Consider the following 22,963-nt stretch of genomic DNA (forward strand, 5'->3'; position numbering starts at 1 on the left):
TGTCAAAGCTGTCAAATGTATCAAAGCTGTCCAGGAATTGTCAGATGTGTCAATGCTGCCCAGGAAGTGTCAGTGCTATCCATGAAGTATGAACGTTGTCCATGATGTGTCAAAAAACTGTCCAAGGATACCAGATGAGTTGACATGGAGGGGGATATAAAGCATGGTGGGTGAGGCGTGAATTTTAGTGAGTTTGAGGCTATGTTGCCCTGGGGACTTTAGAGGGTGGGTGAGTGGCATAGGTTGGCATGGATGCAGCACAGGGAGTGTTTGGGGGGGGGGGGGGGGGGCAGATGAGGGCTGGAGGAAATTCTTTATTATTATTATTTAAAGGTTTTTTAAATAACTGAAAATGGGGTGCAGTCTAAAACATCCTATATAATCATAGTCCACAGACTCCGCAGGCCGCAAAAAAGGCAGGCACCTTGCTAGTTCGTGAACCGATGTATCCTACGGTTTTATGGGACTGCATGAATCATCTCCCACCCCAGCTCCCCGAAGTAAAGGGGGAAGACTCCTCCATAGAGGGATCTCTACTGGAGACCTCCGCCACTAAAAGTCAACAAGGTGTGCCAAAGCATGTCCAGGTAACGGGCGAGGGAAAAGAATTGAAGAGTGTGCAGCAGTAGTCCATTCGCGCAATGCATTTCCATGAGGCGGCTCAGACTGTGGGGCGTCATCTCCTATGGGGCGGGGGGGGGGGGGGGGGGGGGGTTCGGGGCTTGAGGCCAATGTGAAATTCCATCCAAGCAGGGATACACTCAGATGTGAGCCCACCTCACAATTGCGCCGCCTTGAGACCATGAGTGCTGTGGAATCTGAGCATGACGGTTTTGAGGTCATGGATGGCATTGGTGGTCAGCCAACTCACACTGCAACTCATGGGTGTCATCCAGCTCACTCCTCTGCCATCCAGAAAGTCCTCGATCCTGGTAACCCCGGCAGCCACAACCCGTCCCTCTGCCAGCCCCGGGAAATGGTATTGGCGTGGATTCCTGAGCAGCTGCTCCTTGACGACAGGTGGAGGAGAGCTGCGGTGCAGGGTGACCATGTTCAAGACTTGAGTAGCTCCTGGTAAAAGATGGACAATGCCTGTAAATAGTGACAAAGACCTCTCAGGTCTATGAACAAGAGTTGCACATCATAGTTTAGACCGTGCACCTGTCGGAAGAAATACGGGGGGTTAAAAAATGGGCGGTGATCAGTGGCACACTCATGCATGGCAATGCTGACTTAATTAGCACAATTGACTCATCAAGAACGGGTCAGGGAGCTAACTGAGCAGGCAACTGGTTTCTCCTTGTGGCAGGTGAAGCACACCTGATTTGTGTGAAGACTACAATTAGCACGTCAACTTCATGCTTAGAGAGCACCCTAATTTCCCCAGCAATCAAGGGCGGTGGATTAAACAAGCCTTCCAACTGGAACGGCCAGCCACCCAGACACTAATCCCTGACAGCTTGATCTGTATAACCAATGGCCTTGAACTTCCATAAAGCTCATGCCCTCTGCCTTCAAAGTGCTGTTTGAGTACAGGGGTTCATTCTCACGCAGGTGTCCTCCCCCTTGTGTGAGAGTCTTCAGGCCTCATGAGTCTGGAAAACACACCTTCTTAGAGTTCTCTACTCTACCCATGCAGACTGGCGTCTCATGGGATCCCACGCAAGAACCTCATAGTCGCCCCGTGTGTTGACCCTGTGGATTCACCTGTTCCACTTACTTTCCTGTTGCCACTCTGGAAGGGCAATCCCTCACTGGTTATATTGAATATTCAGTGAGTGGGGAAGTCCCGGAGGGAGTGCTCGCTCATGATACTATAATGTGTTAAAATGAGGTTCCCGGCCTTCTGCAGTGATTTCTCATCACCGGTGAGGGGCCTGGAAAATCTCACTGGAGAGAATCGTGTTTTCCTAATCTCGCCGAAATTTCCACCCACACCGCTGCTCTCATTACCACCTAATGCAGACTGAAAATCGCCCTCAAGATGTCGGATAACAAGTTCAACTCTGGGTCAAACAGCACTTTATCTAGAAGTAAAAGTAAATATTGACTAACCATGATTTCTTAATGCATTCTGAAATTTGAAAAAAAAATCCAAACAAATAAAACATATTCACATTTTATTTAGTCCACAATAGGAAACTATTATCTTTGCATTTGCAGTGTGCTACCTCCATCTTATTTCATATGTGTAACAGGACAATATTTTCTTATTGTACTTGTATCTAATTATACTTAAGATCATTGTAAAGTTAACACATGCACATAGGTAGAATTAGTTTGTGGAAGAGATGCATATAAACAGCAAAGAAAAAGGAAAAGGAAAATTAAGATTATGAAATGTTGTTTATTCATATGTGGTAAAATTATCCAAGTTTTTTATAAATACACTTGTTCATGAGATGTGGTCATCACCGGCAAGGCCAGTATTTATTGTTCATACTTCTGGTGGCGGCTATGAGGGAGTAGGTCGCACATTTGGTGGCTCCCGTTACGGTCGGACTTTTGGACCTTTTCCCCCGTCCTTTATGCGCTTTTGAGCGCGGAACTGGAAAGCAATAGTACTCAGGCACAGTAACCCATACAGAATTGTATGGATCTAAGAAGCCGGAGGGACCGTAAACAGCAGAAGAAGTGGTCGAATAAAGGCACAGTGGAGGCTGTGAGAGAGACCAGCAATACTGGTGTTCAGAGCAAGGCACTGACAGCCCAGCCCACAATGGAGCAGCTGCTGCAGACTTTGCAGGAGGGCTTTTTGGCTCTGAAGCGTGACAACTTGGAGTCGGTTCAGAAGGCGATTGATCGGATGGGAAAAAGGCTGGATGATCAGGCTGAGACGCTCCAGCAGTTGGAGAAGTCAGTGGAGGAGCAGGCTGACTTTCAAACGGTGGTGGATGTGGCGATTCAGAGGCTGAGGGACCAGCAAAAAGTGCTTCTGGAAAGGCTGGAGGACCTGGACAACAGATCTCGTCGGCAGAACATGAGAATCATGGGCCTCCCGGAGGGGGCAGAGGGGCTGGATGCTGCCGTATATGTGGAGGATATGTTTCAGAAGTTGCTGGGGAACGAGGTGTTCCCGTGCCCGCCAGGGTGAACAGGGCACACAGAGTGCAGGTGAGGCAGCCTCGAAAAGGGGGTCCCCCATGAGCGATGGTGGTACGCTTTCACAGGTACCTGGACAACGAATGGGTGCTGCAATGGGCAAAGAGCACACAAAGCTGTATTTGGGACAATACCACCCTGCGTGTTTACCACGATTTGAGCACGGAGGTAGCCAGGAGGAGGGGAGGCTACAGGCAGGTGAAGGAGATACTGTATAAAAACAAGGTGAAATTCGGGCTGCATTTTCCGGCGCAACTGTGGGTTACGTATAAGGGTCAGCACCACTATTTTGAGGAACCCAAAGAGGCGATGGACTTCGTTAAGAAGCAAGCGCTGGCCCTGAGCTGAGGACGTTTGGACGCATGTTAGAGCTTTTAAGTATAAGTGGTGTCTCTCTCGTTTCGGGATGTATCTTTTTTTTTGTTTGTTGTTTTTTGCGTGCTTTTTGCGTGGTTTACCTGAATGTTTCCTGTTTGGGCTCTTTGCTTAGTGTGGGAGTTTGGCTGGGGGGGTATTAATAAAGAAAACAGTTAAAAGGGTTGGGTTAAAATGGATGCTTCAGGGGAACTTTGGGCAATCTTTGTCTGTGTCTGTATGGGAAGGACTGAAGAGTGCCTGTTATTTCTTATCTCTTTTTTGCTTGTTTAACTTGAATTGTGCTATTGTGGGGGTTGTTTATGACTTGTATAGAGTGTTTTCTTAAGTAGGGCTGATCTGGGGAACTGGTGTGGAGGGGTCAGGAGTCGGGGTGACTGGGAACAATGGGTGGGAGATGCGCTGGTGCCGAGGCTGGGAGCCCCAGGCTAGCTGAGTGCAGCTAGTCAACAGGAGCCAAGGTGGGGGATGTCCATATAGTTAGATTAGAGCAGGGGTTAGGTGATAGGATGGTGTTGCTGGGGGTGGGGGGGGGGGGGGGGGGGAGTTGTTCTGCTGACGGGGATGGAAACTGGGCATGGTAACAGTGAGGAGGTCATGGGGTGGAGCCGGCCAGGAGGCAGGCCAGATGAAGCGCGGCACATGGCTGGGGGGCTGGCCAAGGAAAGGGGATGACTGATCGGCAAAGGGGGGGGGGGGGCAAAGTGCCCCTCAACCAGGCTGATCACCTGGAATGTTAGTGGATTAAACGGGCCAATGAAGAGGGTGCGTGTGTTTGCGCATCTGCGGGTTCTGAAGGCGGACATAGTCACGCTGCAGGAGATGCACCTGAAAGTGGCAGACCAGGTTAGGTTAAGGAAGGGCTGGGTCAGTCAGGTCTTTCATTCGGGGCTTGATTCTAAGACGAGGGGGGTTGTATCCTGATTAATAAAAGGGTACAATTTGAGGCGGAGGGCACAATCGTGGATGGGGGTGGCAGGTTCGTTATGGTGAGGGGTAAGCTCGAAGGGGTGAGAGTAGTCCTGGTCAGAGTGTATGCCCCTCATTGGGACGATGTGGATTTTATTAGGAGGATGCTAGGGAAGATCCCCGACTTGGACTCGCGGACGTTGATCATGGGCGGGGACTTTAATACAGTCCTGGACCCGAGCCTGGACCGGTCATGTTCAAGAACGGGCAGGTTGCCAGCGATGGCAAAGGAACTGAGAGGGTTCATGGAGCAAATGGGGGGAGCATATCCGTGGAGATTTAACACTCCGCACTGGGTAGACCTGCAGTTTGTAAGGACAGCTTTCAGCGCCCACCTTGGAGGCTGGAAGTTGGACAACTCGCGGACGAGGCGGTGTGTGAGAGGCTGAGGAAATGCATGCAGAATTACCTGCAGGTGAACGATACTGGAGAAGTCTTGGCAGCGGTGCTCTGGGAGGCGCTGAAGGCAGTGGTGAGAGGGGAGCTGATTTCAATCCGGCCGCATAGGGACAGGACAAACAGGGCAGAGACGGACTGACTGATTAAGGAAATTCTACGGACAGACAAGAGTTACGCGGAATCCCCAAGGCCAGTTACTCAGGAAACGACAGAGGCTGCAAGCTGAATTTGGGGTGCTGACTACAGGCAAGGCTGTAGAGCAGCTTAGAAAGGTAAAAGGAGTGATTTATGAGCATGGGGAGAAGGCCAGTAGAATGCTTGCTCAACAACTGAGGAAGAGGGAAGCGGCTAGGGAAATAGGGAGGGTAGTGGATGGGGAGGGTAATCTAGTGGGTGATCCAGCAGGGCTGAACAAGGTCTTTAGGGACTTTTATAGGAAGCTGTACACTTTGGAACCACCGGGGGACCGGGAGGGATGAGGCGATTCCTGAACGGACTGACCTTCCCAAAGTGGGGAGGGGGTTGGTGGACGGACTGGGGGCCGTGGTCAGGATCAAAAAGGTATTGGGGGGCCTGAAGGTCATGCAGTTGGGTAAAGCCCCGGGACTGAACGGGTAACTGGTTGAGTTTTACAAACAATTTGCCGGGATAGTGGGGCCGGTGCTGGTCAGGGTCTTTAACGAGGCAAGAGACAGAGGGAGTTTACCCCCGACGATGTCGCAGGCCACCATCTCGCTCATTCTGAAATGGGATAAGGACCCGAAGGCCTGTGGGTCATACAGGCCAATCTCTTTGATCAATGTAGACGCCAAGTTACTGGCCAAGATTTTGGCGACCAGAATTGAGGACAGTGTACCGGATGTAATTGTGGAGGACCAAACCGGGTTTGTAAAGGGGAGGCAGCTGATGGCCAACATAAGAAGGCTGCTCAATGTGATTATGATGCCCTCGGAGAGTAGGGAGGTGGAGATAGTGGTAGCCATGGATGCTGAAAAGGCTTTTGACAGGGTTGAGTGGGATTATCTGTGGGAGGTACTAGACGGTTCGGGTTTGGGGCGGGGTTCATCGACTGGGTTAGGCTATTGTTTTAGGCCCCCGAGGCGAGTGTAAGGATGAACAAGACGACATCTGACTACTTTAGACTGCACCATGGGACAAGACAGGGCTGCCCTCTCTCCCCACTGCTGTTTGCGCTTTCCATAGAGTCGCTGACAATTGCACTGAGAGCTTCCAGGGGCTGGAAAGGGCTGGTCCGGGGCGGGGGGGTAGTGGAACATTGAGTCTCGTTATACGCGGATGACCTGCTGTTATATGTATCGGATCCAGTGGTGGGGATGGACGGTATTATGGTAACCCTGAGGGAATTTGGCCGGTTCTCCAGATACAAACTGAACATGGCTAAGAGCGAGTTGTTTGTAATTCAGGTGAGGGGGCAGGAGAGTAGGCTGAAGGGGTTGCCGTTCAGGCTTGTGGAGGAGAGTTTCCGATATTTGGGGATTCAGGTGGCACGGGACTGGGGCAGGTTGCATAAGCTCAACCTATCCCGACTGGTGGAACGAGTGAGGGAAGAAAATTGAAAATTGAAATTGAAAATCGCTTATTGTCACGAGTAGGCTTCAATGAAGTTACTGTGGAAAGCTCCTAGTCGCCACATTCCGGCGACTGTCTGGGGAGGCTGGTTCGGGAATTGAACCGTGCTGCTGGCCTGCTTGGTCTGCTTTAAAAGCCAGCGATTTCCAGCCTCTTGTCCGGAGCTGGGATGTGCTCCCGCTGTCATTGGCGGGGAGGGTGCAGACTGTTAAGATGACGATTCTCCCGCGGTTGTTGTTTGTTTTTCAGTGTCTCCCCATCTTTATCCCGCGGTCCTTCTTTAAGAGGCTGAATAAAATGATTCTGGGATTTGTATGTGCAGGGAAGTCCCCGCGGGTGAAGAGGGTGATGCTTGAAAGGAACAGAGGAGAAGGGGGCTGGCGTTGCCAAACTTCAGCAACTATTACTGAGCGGCCAACATAGCGATGATAAGGAAATGGTTGGTGGTGCGGGGTCGGTTTGGGAGCGGATAGAGGCTGCTTCGTGCAGGGGCACTAGCTTGGCAGCCCTGGTCACGGCGCCTCTGCTGCTCCCGCCGCCATGGTACGCCACCAGCCCAGTAGTGGTGGCTGCTCTTCGGATCTGGGGCCAGTGGAGGAGGCATGTAGGGGAGGTAAGAGCATCGGTGTGGACCCCAATCTGTGGCAACCACCGATTTGCCCCGGGGAACATGGACGAGGGGTATCAGCTGTGGAGGAGGGCGGGAATTGCAAGGATGGGGGATCTGTTCCTGGAAGGGAGCTTTCCGAGCATGAGGGCGCTGGAGGAGAAGTTTGAGCTGGCGAGAGGGAACGACTTTAGGACTTTAGGTACTTACAGGTGCGGGACTTTGTATGCAGACTGGTGCCGTCCTTCCCACATCTCCCGCCGAAGGGGAGGCAGGACAGCGTAGCTTCTAGGGGAGAGGTGGGAGAGGGTAGAGTTCCAGACGTTTACAAGGAGCTGAGGATACGCAGACCGAGGACCTGAAGCTTAAGTGGGAGGAGGAGCCTAGGCGGGGTGGGGGGAAGATGGAGGACGGTATTTGGGCAGAAGCCCTGAGCAGAGTAAACACGACCGCAACATGCGCCAGGCTCAGCCTGATCCAAGGCCATGCACCGGGCCCACATGACGGTGGCCCGGATGAGCAGATCTTTAAAGGCTGGCGGACGTGTGCTAGATGCGCCGGAGGGCCGGCTAACCATGTACACATGTTCTGGTCGTGCCCTAAACTCGGGGTATTGGCAGGGATTCACAGATGTCATGTCCCGGGTATTGAAAACTGGGGTGGTAATGAGCGCGGAGGTGGCAATCTTTGGGGTTTTGGAGGACCCTGGAGTCCAGGAAGAGAGGGAGGCCGACGTTCTGGCCTTTTCTTCCCTGGTAGCCCGGCGACGAATACTGTCAGCATGGAGGGACTCAAAGCCCTCGAGGGCTGAGGTATGGCTATCGGACATGGCGAGCTTTCTTGGCCTGGAGAAAGTCAAATTTGCCTTGAGAGGTTGGCTATTATCGTTTGCCTGAAGGTGGCAGCCATTTATTGACTTATTCGAAGAGGAGTAAGCGTCAGCAGGGTTTGGGGGGGGGGAGAAGGTGTGGTGGGAGGGGGGGGGTGCTCGAGTAGAGTAGCGTAGGGGAATATTGAGGCAGGTCCGTGTGTGAACAGAGCCGTGGTTTGCACTATGTTTAATTTGTAATTTGTGTCTTGACTTCTTCTTGTTTTTGTACTGTAATGTAACTTTTTCTATATGCCTAAAATACCTCAATAAAATTGTTTGTTAAAAAAAAAAGTATTTATTGTTCATTCCCAGTTGCCCTTGAAAGGGTGAGGGTGAGACGCCATTAACTGTTGCGGTCCATACGATGTACGTACACCCACAGCACTGTTAAATCACCATCATAATTGAGCAGATAAAGTGAAGAAAATGGGGCATGCAAAGAATGTTATGCTAGGAACTAAACTGCAATGTTCTGTGCCTGGTGCTGACTTTGTTTTGTGGTAACTGATACAGTATTTTACGCTAAGGCCCAGTTCACGCCTCCAAAAATGCTACCTAACCAAATGAATTGGTTTCCCTTATTGAGAAATAGATTGGCAATAATGTAAAGATAATGATGACGAAGGAGCAGTGTTATAGCTCCATGGCGGAGTTGTGAGCAAGTTGGAGCGGAACTTGCAGCTGGTGGTGCTCCCGTGTACCTCCTGCCCTTGTTGTTCTCGGTGGCGAATGTCATGAATTTGGAAGGTGCTGTCAAAGAAGCACCCTAATGATACATCAGAAGTATTCTTTTGTATTCCCTAAAATTGGGATTGTACAATGTATTTTTCCTGTTCTTTGCAAGAACTTGACATATTCAGCTGATTAGATTACCATATACTTGACATTAGTTACCAAGAAAAATCATGTTTGATTGTATTCTAGAAAGTGTCTTGGAGCTGCCACAATCATCAAGTATCTAAATAATGGAAAGCTTTGATATAAAAGAAAAAGGACTGTACTCTTAACCAGGATTGTTAAAGCCTCAGATTCAAGATGATCATGAATAGGTACTAATGCAAGTATAGCTTTATAAAGAGAACAATGTATTATGTTAATCAAACCTAATATAACATTCATAATATTAATATTTAAAGTGACACACTTTAGAACAACGATTGTAACTTTTTTTAAACAATCTTATTGAGGTATTTTAGGCATATAGAAAAAGTGACATTGTACAGTACAAAAAAAGTCAAAACACAAATTAAACATAGTGCAAACCATGGCCCTGTTCACGCACGGACCTGCCTCAATATCCCCCTACTCTACTCTACCCTAGCCTCCCCCCCCCCCCCCCCCCCCCACTCAACCCTGCTGACGCTTATTCCTCTGCGAAGAAGTCAATAATGGCTGCCACGTTCGGGCGAACCCTAATAGCGAAACTCTGAAGGTGAACTTGACTTTCTCCAGGCCAAGAAAGCTCGCCATGTCCGACAGCCATACCTCAGCCCACGGGGGCTTTGAGTCCCTCCATGGTAACAGTATTCGTCGCCGGGCTACCAGGGAAGCAAAGGCCAGAACGTCGGCCTCTCTCTCTTCCTGGACTCCCGGGTCCTCCGAAACCCCAAAGATTGCCACTTCAGGGCTCATTACCACCCCAGTTTTCAATATCCGGGACATGACATCTGTGAATCCCTGCCAATACCCCCTGGGTTTAGGACACGATCAGAACATGTGTACATGGTTAGCCGGCCCTCTGGTGCATCTAGCACACTTGTCCTCCAGCCTGAAGAATCTGCACATCCGGGCCCCCGTCATCTGGGCCCGGTGCACGACCTTAAACTGGATCAGGGTGAGCCTGGCGCATGTTGCGGTCCTGTTCACTCTGCTCAGGACTTCTGCCCAGATACCGTCCTCCATCTATACCCCTGAGCTCCTCTATCGCTGTTCCTTTACTTGGGGCCTTTTTCTCAACTGCGCATGTGCAGCGCCTTTACCAAGATGGCCGCCGATCAAAATTGTCGTTCTCTGCTCCAGGACCTCGGCCTCGTGGTGAGTATTGGCACCTCTCTTACCGTTTTCTGTTGGTTTGTTTGTGTTTTCCTCGCAGTATTGTTCGAATTTGTCCAGGAATTCCTGGAAGTCGCTCCTGTTTTGCCCTTTGGAGAACTTGCATGTTTTAAAGATTTCTTCTGCTCTGGCACCCGCGGTGGTGAGCAGAAGCTCTGTCTTTTCAGCATCAGCCATGTCTTATAGGTCGGCTGCTACCAGGACGATCTCAAACATTTGCCTGAATGCCCGCCAGATTGCACTGAGATTGCCGTGGCACCTGAGCCGCTGTGGAACCGGAATCTCGATCATCTTGCCTGGCTGTTGTTGCTGGTTGTCACTGGTTGCTGAGTTGTAACTACATGGATTTAAACGGTCACTCCTGTGTACCATGTTTTGTTATGCTCTTGACGTAGCATAAGCTGCTTCCTTGATGTGCACTCTGACAAAGGAAGGTTCAGACCTGGAGATAGCTTTAACACATTTATTGAACTGTTAACGATTCTCCTACTTGGATTCGACTGTCCCGTTAATCCTGCTATAGCTACTCAGACTGACGAACCAGTTTGCTAGAATCCAGGTGGTGGGTGTGATGTGTTGAATCAACCCTGTGTCTGTACTCACTGAGTGTCTCCACTGGAAAGAGGAAGATCATGTGTGCTGTGTCCTTTATATATGGGTTGGTGTAATGCCCTCCTGTGGTGGTGTCACCTCTGTGTGTATCGTGAATGCCCATTGGTCGTGTCCTATCTTACTGACCCATTGGTTGAATGTCTGTGTGTCATGTCTCTGGTGCTCCCTCTAGTGTCTATCTAGTCTACGTGTATTTACATTAACCCCTTGTGTATCTCCAGTGATGCATATCACCACACTGGGTTCATATTGAAGATATCCTCCATCATGTTGTGTGGCACTACCACCGTGCTAAATGGGATAGACATCGGACAGATCTAGTAACTCAATAGTAACTCAATAGTGGGCATCAGATCTAAGCTTTGCAGTTCTGCCACATCCAGCCATGAATGGTGGTGGACAACGAAACAACTCACTGGAGGAGGGGGCTCCACAGATATCCCCATCCTCAATGATGGAGAAGCCCAGAATATCTGTGCAAAAAATAAGGCTGAAGCATTCGTAGCAATCTTCAGCCAGAAGTGCCGAGTGGATGATCTGTCTCGGCCTCCTCCAGAGGCCCCCAGCATCATAAATGTCTTCAGCCAATTTGATTCACTACATGCGATATCAGGAAATGGTGAAAGGCACTGGATACTAAGAAAAAGACTATTGGCCCTGACAATGTTCCAGAGCATGTGCTCCAGAACATGCCATGCTCCAAGCTAAGTTGTTCCAGTACAGTTACAACACTGGCATCGACACGGCAATGCAGAAAATTGCTTAGGTATGTCCTGTGCACAAGAAATAGGACAAATCCAACGCAGCCAATTACCACCCCATCAGTCTACTCTCGATCATCAGAGAAGAGATGGAAGGGGGTCATCAACAGAGCTATCAAGCGGCACTTTCTCAGCAATAATCTGCTCACTGATGCTCAGTTTGGGTTTTGCCACGGTCATTCAGCTCCTGATTACAGCCTTGGTTCAAACATAGTCAAAAGAACTGAACTTCAGAGGTGAGGTGAGAGTGACAGCCCTTGACATTAAGGCATAATTTGACTGAGAATGGCATCAAGGGGCCCTAGCAAAACTGGATTCAGTGGGTAGCAAGGGGAAAATCTCCTGGTTGGAGTCATACCTGGTACAAAGGAAGATGGTTGTGGTGGTTGGAGGTCAATCATCTTGGCTCCAGGATGTCACTGCAGAAATTCCTTAGGATAATGTCCCAGACCCAACCATCTTCACCTGCTTCATTTCTTCCAACATAAGATCAGATGTGGGGATGTTTGCGGATGACTGCAAAATGTTCAGCATTATTCATGTCTCCTCAGGCATTGATTTGATTTGATTTGATTTATTGTCACATGTACGTACATAATAGACAAAGAGAATAATCAACAGAGAACATTGACAAATGGTACATCGACAAACAGTGGTTGGTTACAGTGCGGAACAAGGGGCCAAACAAAGCAAATATATGAGCAAGAGGAACATAGGACATCGTGAATAGTGTTCTTACAGGGAACAGATCAGTCCGAGAGGGAGTCATTGAGGAGTCTTGTAGCTGTGGGGAAGAAGCTGTTCCTATGTCTGGATGTGCGGGTCTTCAGAATTCTGTACCTTCTGCCTGATGGAAGGGTCAGGAGGAAGGAAAAGCCTGGGTGGGAGGGGTTGCGCCTGACAATAGATCCATCAGCCATGCGAACCACAAACGACCTGGGAGCAGCCTGTGGAACAACCACAGCTGGAGCTGACCAGCCTCCACCAGGCAACTTGATGTGAACAGCGTCCTTCGGAGAGAGCACGGGCAGATCAGTAGCTTGAGCATCATATGTCAGCTTTTGCCGGGTTCTGATTTGCTGCATCTTTTGCAGCACTGGAAGGTGATCCAGGTCAGTTACATGAATGGCCGGAACAGTCGTCCTCTGAATCCGTGGCAGGATCAGGTTCCAAATCCAGCAGCCCTTGCTGCACACTTCGAATGCATCTGCGTGGGAACTGGGATCGCTGGCTGACTATCGGAGGTGCAGATCTGCACAAGGCCGCATAATGGCCAGGCTTCTTGCAGTTGAGACATCACCTGCCTCTTGCAGGGCATTGCCACTTTAAATGGGCGGTGCCACAGTTCAGGCACGTCATCACGCCAACGTCGTGATGCTCGGTGCGTCGTCGCACATGCGCAGTGCAGTCAGCTGTCACTCTCGCCTGCGCAGTGTGATCTTCGGCCGCTTCATTCTCCCGACCGTGGTGTGCATGCGTGGGACCCCTGGAAAACCACGCGAAATGGCCGCCTTCATCGATGCTCAGGCGCCGCGTTCGGGCGATGGCCTGTACACTCTCAGCCTCGTTTGAGGCAAGTTGGTCCTGCTCTGCCGATTTAAGGCGGGAATAGCGACTTTTCGCCTGGTCATGGACTTTGCGCTTCTCAATGGCTACTGGCAGGGTCATATTTTTTATTTTTAGGAGCTGCTCCTGCAGGGCGTCGGAGTGGACACCAAACATGATCTGATCCCTGATGAGGGAGTCAGCGGTGTCACCGTAGTTGCAGGATTGCGCTAGAATGCGAAAATGAGTGAGAAAAGACTGGAAAGGCTCATCCTTATCCTGAAGGCTCTGCTGGAAGACATAACGCTTGAAGCTTTCGTTCGTTTCGACTTCACAGTGACTGTCGAATTTGGCTAAGATGGGGCGGAATTCTCCAACCCCCCGCAGGGTCGGGGAATCGCCCGGGGCCTTCGTAAATCCCGCCCCCGCCGTGACCGGAATTCTACGGCACCCGGGAATCGGCGGGGGTGTGAATCGCGCCCCGCTGGTCGGCGGGCCCCCCGCGGCGTTTCTCCGGCCCGTGATGGGCCGAAGTCCCGCCGCTGTCAGGCCTCTCCCGCCGATGTGGTTTAAACCACCTTTGGTGCCAGCGGGAGCAGGCGGCGCGAGCGGGCCCCCAGGGCCCTGGGGGCGGCACGGGCCGATCGGTGCCCCCACGGTGGCCTTGCCCGCGATCGGGGCCAACCGATCGGCAGGCGGGCAAGTGCCGTGGGGGCACTCTTTTTCTTCCGCCGCCGCCACAGCCTCCACCATGGCGGAGGCGAAAGAGACCCCTTCCATCGCGCATGCGCCGGTGGTGACGTCAGTTGCCTCACTCCAGGTGTGGCCTCTCTCCCACTGTTCATTCTTTTAATCCCATTAATTTATTCAATATTGTCTCCCTAGTGATGGTTATTGCACCAAGTTCCTCTGCTTTAACTGCAGTTTTTGTAAAAATTTTATTATCCTCTACCACGAAGACAGAAGCAAAATATTGGGTCAGTGCCTCCACCATCTCTGTGTTTCCCATTAATACTGCACCAGTATCGTCCTCTAAAGGGTCAGCATTTACTTTAGGTATTTTCTTCCTCTTTATATACTTATAAAAGCTTTTAGTATCAGTGTTTAGGTTTTCTGCCAGTTTCCTTTCGTAGTTCTTCTCAGCTTTTTTGACTTCACATTTAGTAGTTTTTTACTGAACCTTAAAGTTCTCCAAATCCTCCAGGTTCTGCAGTGTGGTTTGCCCTAGTTTTTGCCTTTATGTCTTGTTTAGCCATGGAATGTTTTTCCTCCCTTTTTACAAGTCTTCTTCCTCTCAGGAATATTAACAGAATATTAATCTTTATTATTGTCACAAGTAGGTTTACATTACACTGCAATGAAGTTACTGTAAAAATCCTCTAGTCACCACACTCCGGCGCCCAAGAGGGAGAATTCAGACTGTCCAATTCACCTAACAGGCACGTCTTTCGGGACTTGTGGGAGGAAACAGGAGCATCCGGAGAAAACCAGACACAGGGAGAACGTGCAGACTCCACACAAACAGTGGCCCAAACAGGAATAGGACCCTGGCGCTGTGAAGCAACTGTCCAACCATTGTGCTACCATGCCCCCCATATTTTAATTGAGAGGTATTTAATATCTCCCTGAACAACCACCATTGTTCCAGGGGGATGGGAGCATATTAAAGGAGTCAGAGAAAGAGGGAGCAAGAACAAAAACAAAAGGTAGAAAAGGGAATTGAAAAAGGTGGAGAAACCAAGGGCAAAATTCAAACAGAGCAAAAGAGAAAAATATTGGGAGCAAGACAATGTGAAAAAGACAAACTTAAATGCTCTGTGCCTTAATGCACGGAGCATTTGCAATAAAGTCGATGAACTAATCGCGCAGATAGATATAAATGGGTATGATATAATTGGGATTACGGAACCATGGCTGCAGAGTGACCAGGGATGGGAACTGAATTTTCCAGGGTTTCCAGTATTTAGGAAGGACAGGCATAAAAGAAAAGGTGGTGGTGTGGCACTGCTGGTTAAAGAGGAAATTAACACAATAGTGAGAAAGGATATTAGCTCTGACAGTGTGGAGTGTATACGGATAGAGTTGAGAAATACCAAGGGGCAAAAAACATTAGTCGGTGTCATATATGGACCCCCAAACTGTGTAGCGATGTTGGGAATGGCATTATACACAAAATTAGAGATGCATATAATAAGGGAATATCAGTGATATTGGGTGATTTCAATCTGCACGTAGATTGGGCAAATCAAATTAGCTACAATGCCGTAGAGGAGGAATTCCTAGAGATGGTTTTCTTGACCAATATGTGGAGGAACCAACTAGAGAGCCGATCATCTTAGACTGGGTACTGTGTAATGAGAAGGGAATCATTGTAAATCTGGCTGTGTGAGACACTTTGGGAATGAGCGACCATAACATGATAGAATTTTTTATCAAGGTGGAGAGTGAAGGAGTTGATTCAGAGACTAGGGTGCTGAATCTTAATAAGGGAAACAATGAAGATATGAGGCGTGAGTTTGCCTTGATAGATTGGGGAGAGTTACTTAAAGGGGTGACAGTGGATAGGCAATGGCAAACATTCAAGGAACATATGAGAGAACTGCAGCAACTGTTCATTCCTGTCTGGCACAAAAGCAAATGGGCATGCATGGCTTACAAAGGAAAATAGAAATAGTATCCGATCCAAGGAAGAAGCATACAGATTGGCCAAGAAAATTAATAGGTCTGAGGATTGGGAGCAGTTTAGAATTCGTCAAAGAAGGACCAAGAGATTGATTAAGAAGGAGAAAATATAGTACGAAAGGAAGCTTGCAGGGAAGATAAAGACTGACACTAAGAGTTTCTATAGATATGTGAAGAAAAAGAGATTGGTAAAGAGAAATGGAGGCCCCCTACAGACAGAAACAGGGGAATGCATAATAAGGGACAATGAAATGGCTGAGTAATTGAATACATTTTGGTTCTATCTTCACAAAAGACACAAATTAGATACCAGAAATGTTGGAGAATGAAAGGTTTAGTAAGAGGGAAGAACTGAGGGAGATCAATATTAGTAGAGAAATGGTGCTGGGAAATTCAACAATAGTTTTCCAGGTATTTCAGCTCAAATGTATCTTTTCATATCTGTCTTATTCTAGTGAACCCCTATTGCATCTTTTCAATACTGTAATATATGTATTGCACTGAGGACCTAAAAATTCACAGTCTTGCTACTGTGGCCTAACAAATCATCATCACTTACTTGCATTTTCTCTTGCTCCCATATATAAAACCAATATAGTTGTCCTGCTTATGGCCTTCAGCAATCCTACTTTTAGAGTTCTGTGCATCTGCAACTTTAGATCTCTGACTCCATTGTGGACGTTACTGTTTAGGATGTATTATGTTTTCTGATTCTTATCCCAAAATGTATCCCTTCATATTCATCAAAGCCTCCCCTCCGCGCCCCCATCCCCATGGTGGCCCACCCCTGCGAAGGGTCCCCATGTCAAGCACTGAGGTGGCAAGCCCAGCACACCTAGCTCTTTGACTGTGAGTAAAGGTGGCTACTCACCTCCTCAGCTCCCCACAGAAGCCCTTCCACCAGGTTCTTGTTTTTCAAAATGAGTAATAATCAGTGCCAGTGTGAGCACTGACTGGGGAGGCCACTGAATGATGGGAGGCCGTTGGATATGGGGTTGCTCTTGTTGATTGTATTGAAATGGGGCTTAAGTGGTGATAATTGGTTTTTCGCCATGCTCCGGCGAGGTCCTGATTTCGACTACGGGAGCGGGCCGATTGCATCGCAAACTGTTAGGCGCCCGGCGCGGATCTCGTTTTTAGCCTCTCCCACTATTCACTGGCCTCAGTACGCTTGAGCGCGAGTGTAACGAGGCCAGATGATCACGCCAATTATGTAGTGAGCAATTTAGGCCATTGTGTATGTTCTTCTACATTTTTCCAGTTCTAGTTAATCTACAACTTAATTTCCAATAGCTGACTTTTGGCATTGCCAGTTGTGTGTGTGTGCATAATGCGGAGGTGATTAGTAATCCTTTTCCCCTGCATCTTTCTCAGTTTCTCTTTTTAATCTACTCTAATATTCTCAGCGATTTTCAATAGTTCTCCAAGTGATGCAGTTTCAGACAATTTGGAATGCTCAATCAAGCCCGTGAACACCTGATCGCCTAATATGGAAACTTCAAACTATTCACATTTACTTCCCATTCTGGTGATTCCCATTCTCACGAATGGCCCTATACTTGTTGTACCTCTCTTACTGTCGGCCCTTTTGTCTGACACAGAGCTTATCCAGGAACATTACCATCTCATATTTATATTTTTGAAGTGCCTTATTAGCCTGTTATCAATATCATTATTGTAGACACATTCTGACTGGCTCTTCAGTTGAGTCATTATCACATGCCAAACCTGCTGACGGTTGATAGATGTTAATTTCCAGCTAGACAGGTTAGGTTAAAACTGATGGGATCGGATCTGCTCATTCTACACCCCCATGCACCTGCCTGAATTTACTTTTCAAGGCTGAGTTAGATTTTTGATTGACAGGGGAGTCAAGGGTGATAGGGGCAGATAGGAAAGTGGAGTTGAACGCACAAGCAGGTTCTTATAGAATGGAAGAGCAGACTCGAAGGGCTGAATGGCTGACTCCTGCTCCGAAGTAAGAATATGTTCCTATGTTCTTATCACTTTGCAGTGAAGAGGGTATACTCCATAACCTGAGTATGTTTAGACACATTGGCCAAAATGTTCCTCCCCTTCCCACCAATGGGATCTTCTAGCCCTGCCGATGGAGGCGCCACGCATCGCATTCCCCAGCGATGGAAGATGTGGGAAACACAAACCCCCATAGACATGGGCGGGACCAGAGGATCCCTCCAGTGGGCAATGGCGGACGGCCTCGGCAACTACAAAATATGCCCCAGGGGGAGGGGGGGGGGGAGCGAAGGGTAGAAAATTTGAGTTTATACGATATCCAAGTGTAATATTTATAATGTTTATATTTTAAACATTATCCATAGACAATAAAAACAGAAAATATATTGAAGTCAGCAACTTTCCTTTGTTTGACTTACTAAATGATTGCTGATTATTGTGCCATAGGTTCTGTTTTGTTATGAAACAAAGGAGACAAGAAATCTGAGATATGAAAATGTCTAAAATATGAAAATGATCTGAGGATCATTTTTCAATCCTCACTAGATACAGGTGAGGTCCCAAAAAATTGGAGCTCTGCGAATATTGTACCATTATTTTAAAATGGTACGAGGAATAGGCCAGAAAACTATTGGCCAGTCAGTTTGACTTCGGTGGTGGGCAAACAAAAATTATTGGCAACAATTATGTGAGAGAGCATATGCTTAGATTGATCAGAGATAAGCAGCATAGTTTTGTTCGGGGGAGATTGTGTCTTACTAATTTAGTAGAATGTTATGAGTAATTAACCAGGAGGACTGATGAGGGTAGTTTAGTGGATGTTGTCTACATTTCAGTAAGGCATTTGACATGATCCTACATGGCAGACTGGTCATGAAAGTGAAATAGCATGGGATACAGGGGGTAATGGTTAATGGATGTTTTTGCAAATGAGAAACAGTTTCCAGTGATGTCCCACAGGGCTTAGTGTTGGGCTCCTGCTGTTTGTTGTATATATGAATGATTTAGACTTAAATGTGGGGGTCATGATTGGGAAATTTGTAGATGGCACAAAAAATGGCCGTGTAGTTGATAATGAAGGATAGATGTCAACTCCAAAATTATATGAGCGGGCAGGGAAGTGGTAAATGGAATTCAATCTGGAAAAGTGTGAGGTAATGCATTTGGGAATGGCAAACAAAGCAAGGGAATACTCAAAAAAACAGGAAAATATTGAGAGGGCTGTAGAGGAGGTGAGAGTCTTTAACTGACAGGGCAAGTGGACAAGGTCAGCATATGGAAAGCTTTCCTTTATTGACCAAGGTAGTGAATACAAAAGCAGGGATGTAATGATGGAACTATATAAACGCTGGTCAGACCACAGCTGGAGTTTTGTGTACAGTTCTGGCCATCACATTACAGGAAGGACATAATTGCTCTGGAGAGAGTGCAGCGATTTACAGGAATGTTGCCAGGGCTTGAAAATTGCAGCTATGTGGAGAGATTGGATTGGCTAAGGTTATTTTCCTTGGAACAGAAGAGGCTAATGGGTGACCTAATTGAGATGTACAAAAATATGAGAGGCCCATACAGGATAGACAGGAAAGACTTGTTTTCCCTTCCTGAAGGGCCAATTACTAGTGGGCCATTGATTTAAATTGATTATCAGAAGGATTAGAGGGGACATGAGGAAATACTTTTTTGTCCAGAGGGTGGATGTCTGGAATTCACTGCCTAAGTTGGTGGTTGAGACTGAACTGCGCAACTCATTCAAAAGGTACCAGGATCAGGGCAGCACGGTGGCGCAGTGGGTTAGCCCTAATGCCTCACGGCGCCGAGGTCCCAGGCTCGATTCCAGCTCTGGGTCACTGTCCGTGTGGAGTTTGCACATTCTCCCCGTGTTTGCGTGGGTCTCACCCCCACAACCCAAAGATGTGCAGGGTAGGTGGATTGGCCATGCTAAATTGCCCCTTAATTGGAAAAAATGAATTGGGTACTCTAAATTTATTTTAAAAAAAGGTACCAGGATCTGCATCTAAAGTGCTGTAACTTGCAAGGCTATAAACCACGTGCTGGAAAGTGGGATTAAAATGAGCGGCTCATTTCTTTCCTCTCCTTTATGACCGGTGCAGAGACAATGGGCTGAATGGCCTATTTCTGCACTGTAACCGTTCTTTGGTTCTCAATGGTTCTATTGTTTTATTTTTTAATATTGCTGTTATGAAATTGTCAAATTATATCTCCCCAAAAAGCAGATTTTCAAATAATATTATTTGCCTGTTTTCAAGGCCCAGTCAAACTACAGCAGAAGAGAGTTACGGCCAAGCAACATTCAAAATATTTCTTTTGAACATGTAAAGAAGGAATTGGAAACACAACAGATGTTTCTTTTTTCCATTAATACTATTTCATATTGTATGCCTTTTGAAATTAACATTTATTCAAGGTATGTACTGCTAATGTTATGTTCTTCAGCGCTGAAGATGGGGAAATCCATCCAGAAATCTGCAGACTTTACATCCAGCTTCAGTGCTGTCTGGAAATGTACACAACAGAAATGTTGAAATCGGTCTGTCTACTAGGGTCCCTTCAGCTTCATCGGAAAGGTATTAATGCTTTCTGTATTTTCTTACAGTCTACTTGTCATTAGGATCAATAAAACTGCAAGAGTGGACATTCCGGGTGTAACTGTAGTCACTCAAAATGATGTGACTCTTTAAACTGTTGTGTAATTATCTATATGAAAGTTTCTACATGAACTCTGCTGCTGGAAATGGTAGGGAGTTGAGAAGTGGAGGGAGTGTAGGTGAGTAAGGACATGAAAGAATGGAGAAAGCATCAAAGTAATATATTGCATACAAATGGGAATGGACGGAAAAGTGGAACCACACGGTATGCTCCAGGTGGCTCTCAATGAAGATTTGAAGAATAATGGAAAGGTAAGAGCTTGGGAGCAGTTATCCAACTAGGAAAATGGGGGAATTTAACAGCACCTCTCTGGCGTGCCAGCCCGTCACTTTTCCAAGGCTTACAAGTCTCCAACAGCCACCACTCTTCGTGCTCCTCCTTGCAGTCTCAGCAGTGACCACTACTGAGTTCTGGGGCTGCCGGGACTGCTGGAGCTTCCATCCAGTCAGATTGACTGTCAACTGTAATGGGCGGGACTTCCTCCCATTGATGTGTGGAAGTCCCACTGACACCAATGTTAGCCTGCAGTGGTGCTTTATAGTTGTGGGGTGGGCCTCTTCCAGGTGCATTGCTGCTGGCTGACTTTTCTTCCAGGGATCAAGCACCCTGTTCTCACTTCAACTCCAGCCCATGATATGTAATATTTTGCAAAGGATGAGGAAGTAAACTAAACTTTCTCAGAATGCAATGGTGTGATGAGTAATGTTCCACAGGGGCCGCATTAGGGACACTTCCTTTAAATGCAAAATTGAGGAAGCAGTATTGAAATTTGCAGATGACACCAAATTGAGTTGTTTTTTTCAGAGCATAGAAAACTTGCAGATTATTAGAAGTTAAGAGAAACAAAATAATGCATATTGTTTGCACCATGTTTGATAAAGGATGGACACACAGTTTAGGTGATCAATAAAGTTGATATCAAGATATATTTGTTTAGTTTGATTGGCTTAGGAAAGTATATGTCCTTCCTCTTGTGTCTTTAAAGTGTTATATTTGTCTTCTAGAGAATTATTCATCAGCATCCTCCTCCCAGCACATTTGTTTCAATACTTCCCTCATCCCTTTGAATTTTAACTTTTTAAACTTATCAAACTGGCTCATAGTCTTAAGTATAATTATGTTCCTGATCATGCTAAACTTAATGTTTCTATAGTTAAAATCCCTGGGGGCACTACAACTTCTATTTCTTGTACATTATCTGGGTCGTTTATGAATACCAGTTCAAGGTGAGTACAGTCTCTTGTGGCTTAATTACGCACTGAGATGTGAAGCAGTTATGCCTTAAATTTACCAACTCTGACTTAAAACCACTTGAGTTTTGCTAATTTGTATTGGGTTAATTGAAGTGTCCTTTTAAAATAAACTTTCCTTTGTAGGAGCGGTTTCAAGACTATGTATTGAGTCAGCTTCCACGTGGGGGTCATTCTCTGCGGCTCAACTCAGTACAGAGAGGAACAAACATGACAACCTGGACAAAGATGGCTTATTTAATCAAGCTTTAATTTAATTCAGGGGCTAGACCCGCCCCAGAGTGGTTTGCGCCCCGCCGGCTGGCTGGAAAGGGGCTTGCTGGCACGCCAACCGGCGCCGAAGGGCCTTCGCCGGCCGGCGCGAGTTGGCATATGCACGGGAGCGCCAGCGTGTGCTGGCGTCATCCCCGCGCATGCACAGAGGGATTCGCTTCCGCACCGGGAATGGCGGACCGGTACAGCCACTGGTGCGGAAGGATAGAGACCCCTCCACGGCACAGGCCCACCGGCGGATTGGTGGGCCCCGATCGCGGGCCAGGCCACCGTGGGGGCACCGCCCGGAGCCAGATCCCCCCACGCCCCCCCGCCCAAGAACCCCGGAGGCCGCCCGCACCATCAGGTCCCGTCAGTAAGGGACCTACTCCAATTTACGCCGGTGGGACTGGCAAAGAACGGGCGGGACTTCGGCCCATCGCGGGCCTGAGAATTTGGGGAGCCCCAGGGCCCATTGAGACGCGCCGGTCCCCGCCATTCTCCGAGGCGAGTGGCGCGACTCACACCGGGCCGATTTTCTGGGGGGGCGGGAGAATTTGGAGGACGGCGGGGGCCGGATTCACGCTGAGCCCTGGTGATTCTCCTACCCAGCGGGGGTGGGGTGGGGGGGTGGGGGGTGGTCAGAGAATCCCGCCCAAGATGTCAGAAGTAATGTCCTTTTGGTCAAGTTAGCTATCCTAAATCCCATTTGATTACTTATTACTGCTATGTCCTAAAAATACATGTTTAATGGTTAATAATGATTACTCAGTCCTATAATTCATCTCAATCCTTAATAAAATAATTTATGTAAAGCTACTCTAGTGCATGCTGACGATTCAGTTTTAAGAGGTATCATCGCTGAACCCCGCCTTCATCCTTTATCACACACCCTTCTTGTCTCTGCAAGTAGCAAACTTTCACCTTGTGTTGTACTGCTGGTCTGCAGCCATATCTCTTTTGAGATCTTCAGGTTGAATGGATCAATTTGTGAGACCATCAGAGGCTTATCCCGCTGGATGTAAGTGCTGGAGGGTGATCTGTCTTAACTTTTCCGCATAATGTCCAGAAACTTTACTCCTAATAGAACCTCCTAAACAACCATCAATATTTAAGTATTCTTGAGGCAGATGCTGCATTGAACAGACAGTTAGAATATTTTAGAGTACATAGAACATAGAACGTAGAACAGTACAGCACAGAACAGGCCCTTCGGCCCTCAATGTTGTGCCGAGCCATGATCACCCTACTCAAA

The 22,963-nt window shown here is 47.8% G+C and overlaps 1 protein-coding gene across 8 annotated transcripts in view; it reads left to right on the top strand.

Annotated features, from left to right (window-relative positions):
* rgs7bpa (regulator of G protein signaling 7 binding protein a) overlaps positions 1 to 22,963 on the top strand; it is a 176,468-nt gene that overhangs the window by 115,064 nt on the left and 38,441 nt on the right. For 7 of the 8 annotated variants that reach the window (XM_038791021.1, XM_038791027.1, XM_038791023.1 and 4 more), the window contains exon 3: positions 19,994 to 20,124. The exons of the other annotated variant lie outside the window; for it this stretch is intronic. In XM_038791021.1, the coding sequence (XP_038646949.1) occupies positions 19,994 to 20,124 (131 nt within the window). The remainder of the gene's footprint in view (positions 1 to 19,993; positions 20,125 to 22,963) is intronic. 8 annotated transcript variants of the gene reach the window in all.

The sequence above is a fragment of the Scyliorhinus canicula genome, chromosome 3 (genome assembly GCF_902713615.1).
Source record: "Scyliorhinus canicula chromosome 3, sScyCan1.1, whole genome shotgun sequence".
Lineage (NCBI taxonomy): Eukaryota > Metazoa > Chordata > Chondrichthyes > Carcharhiniformes > Scyliorhinidae > Scyliorhinus > Scyliorhinus canicula.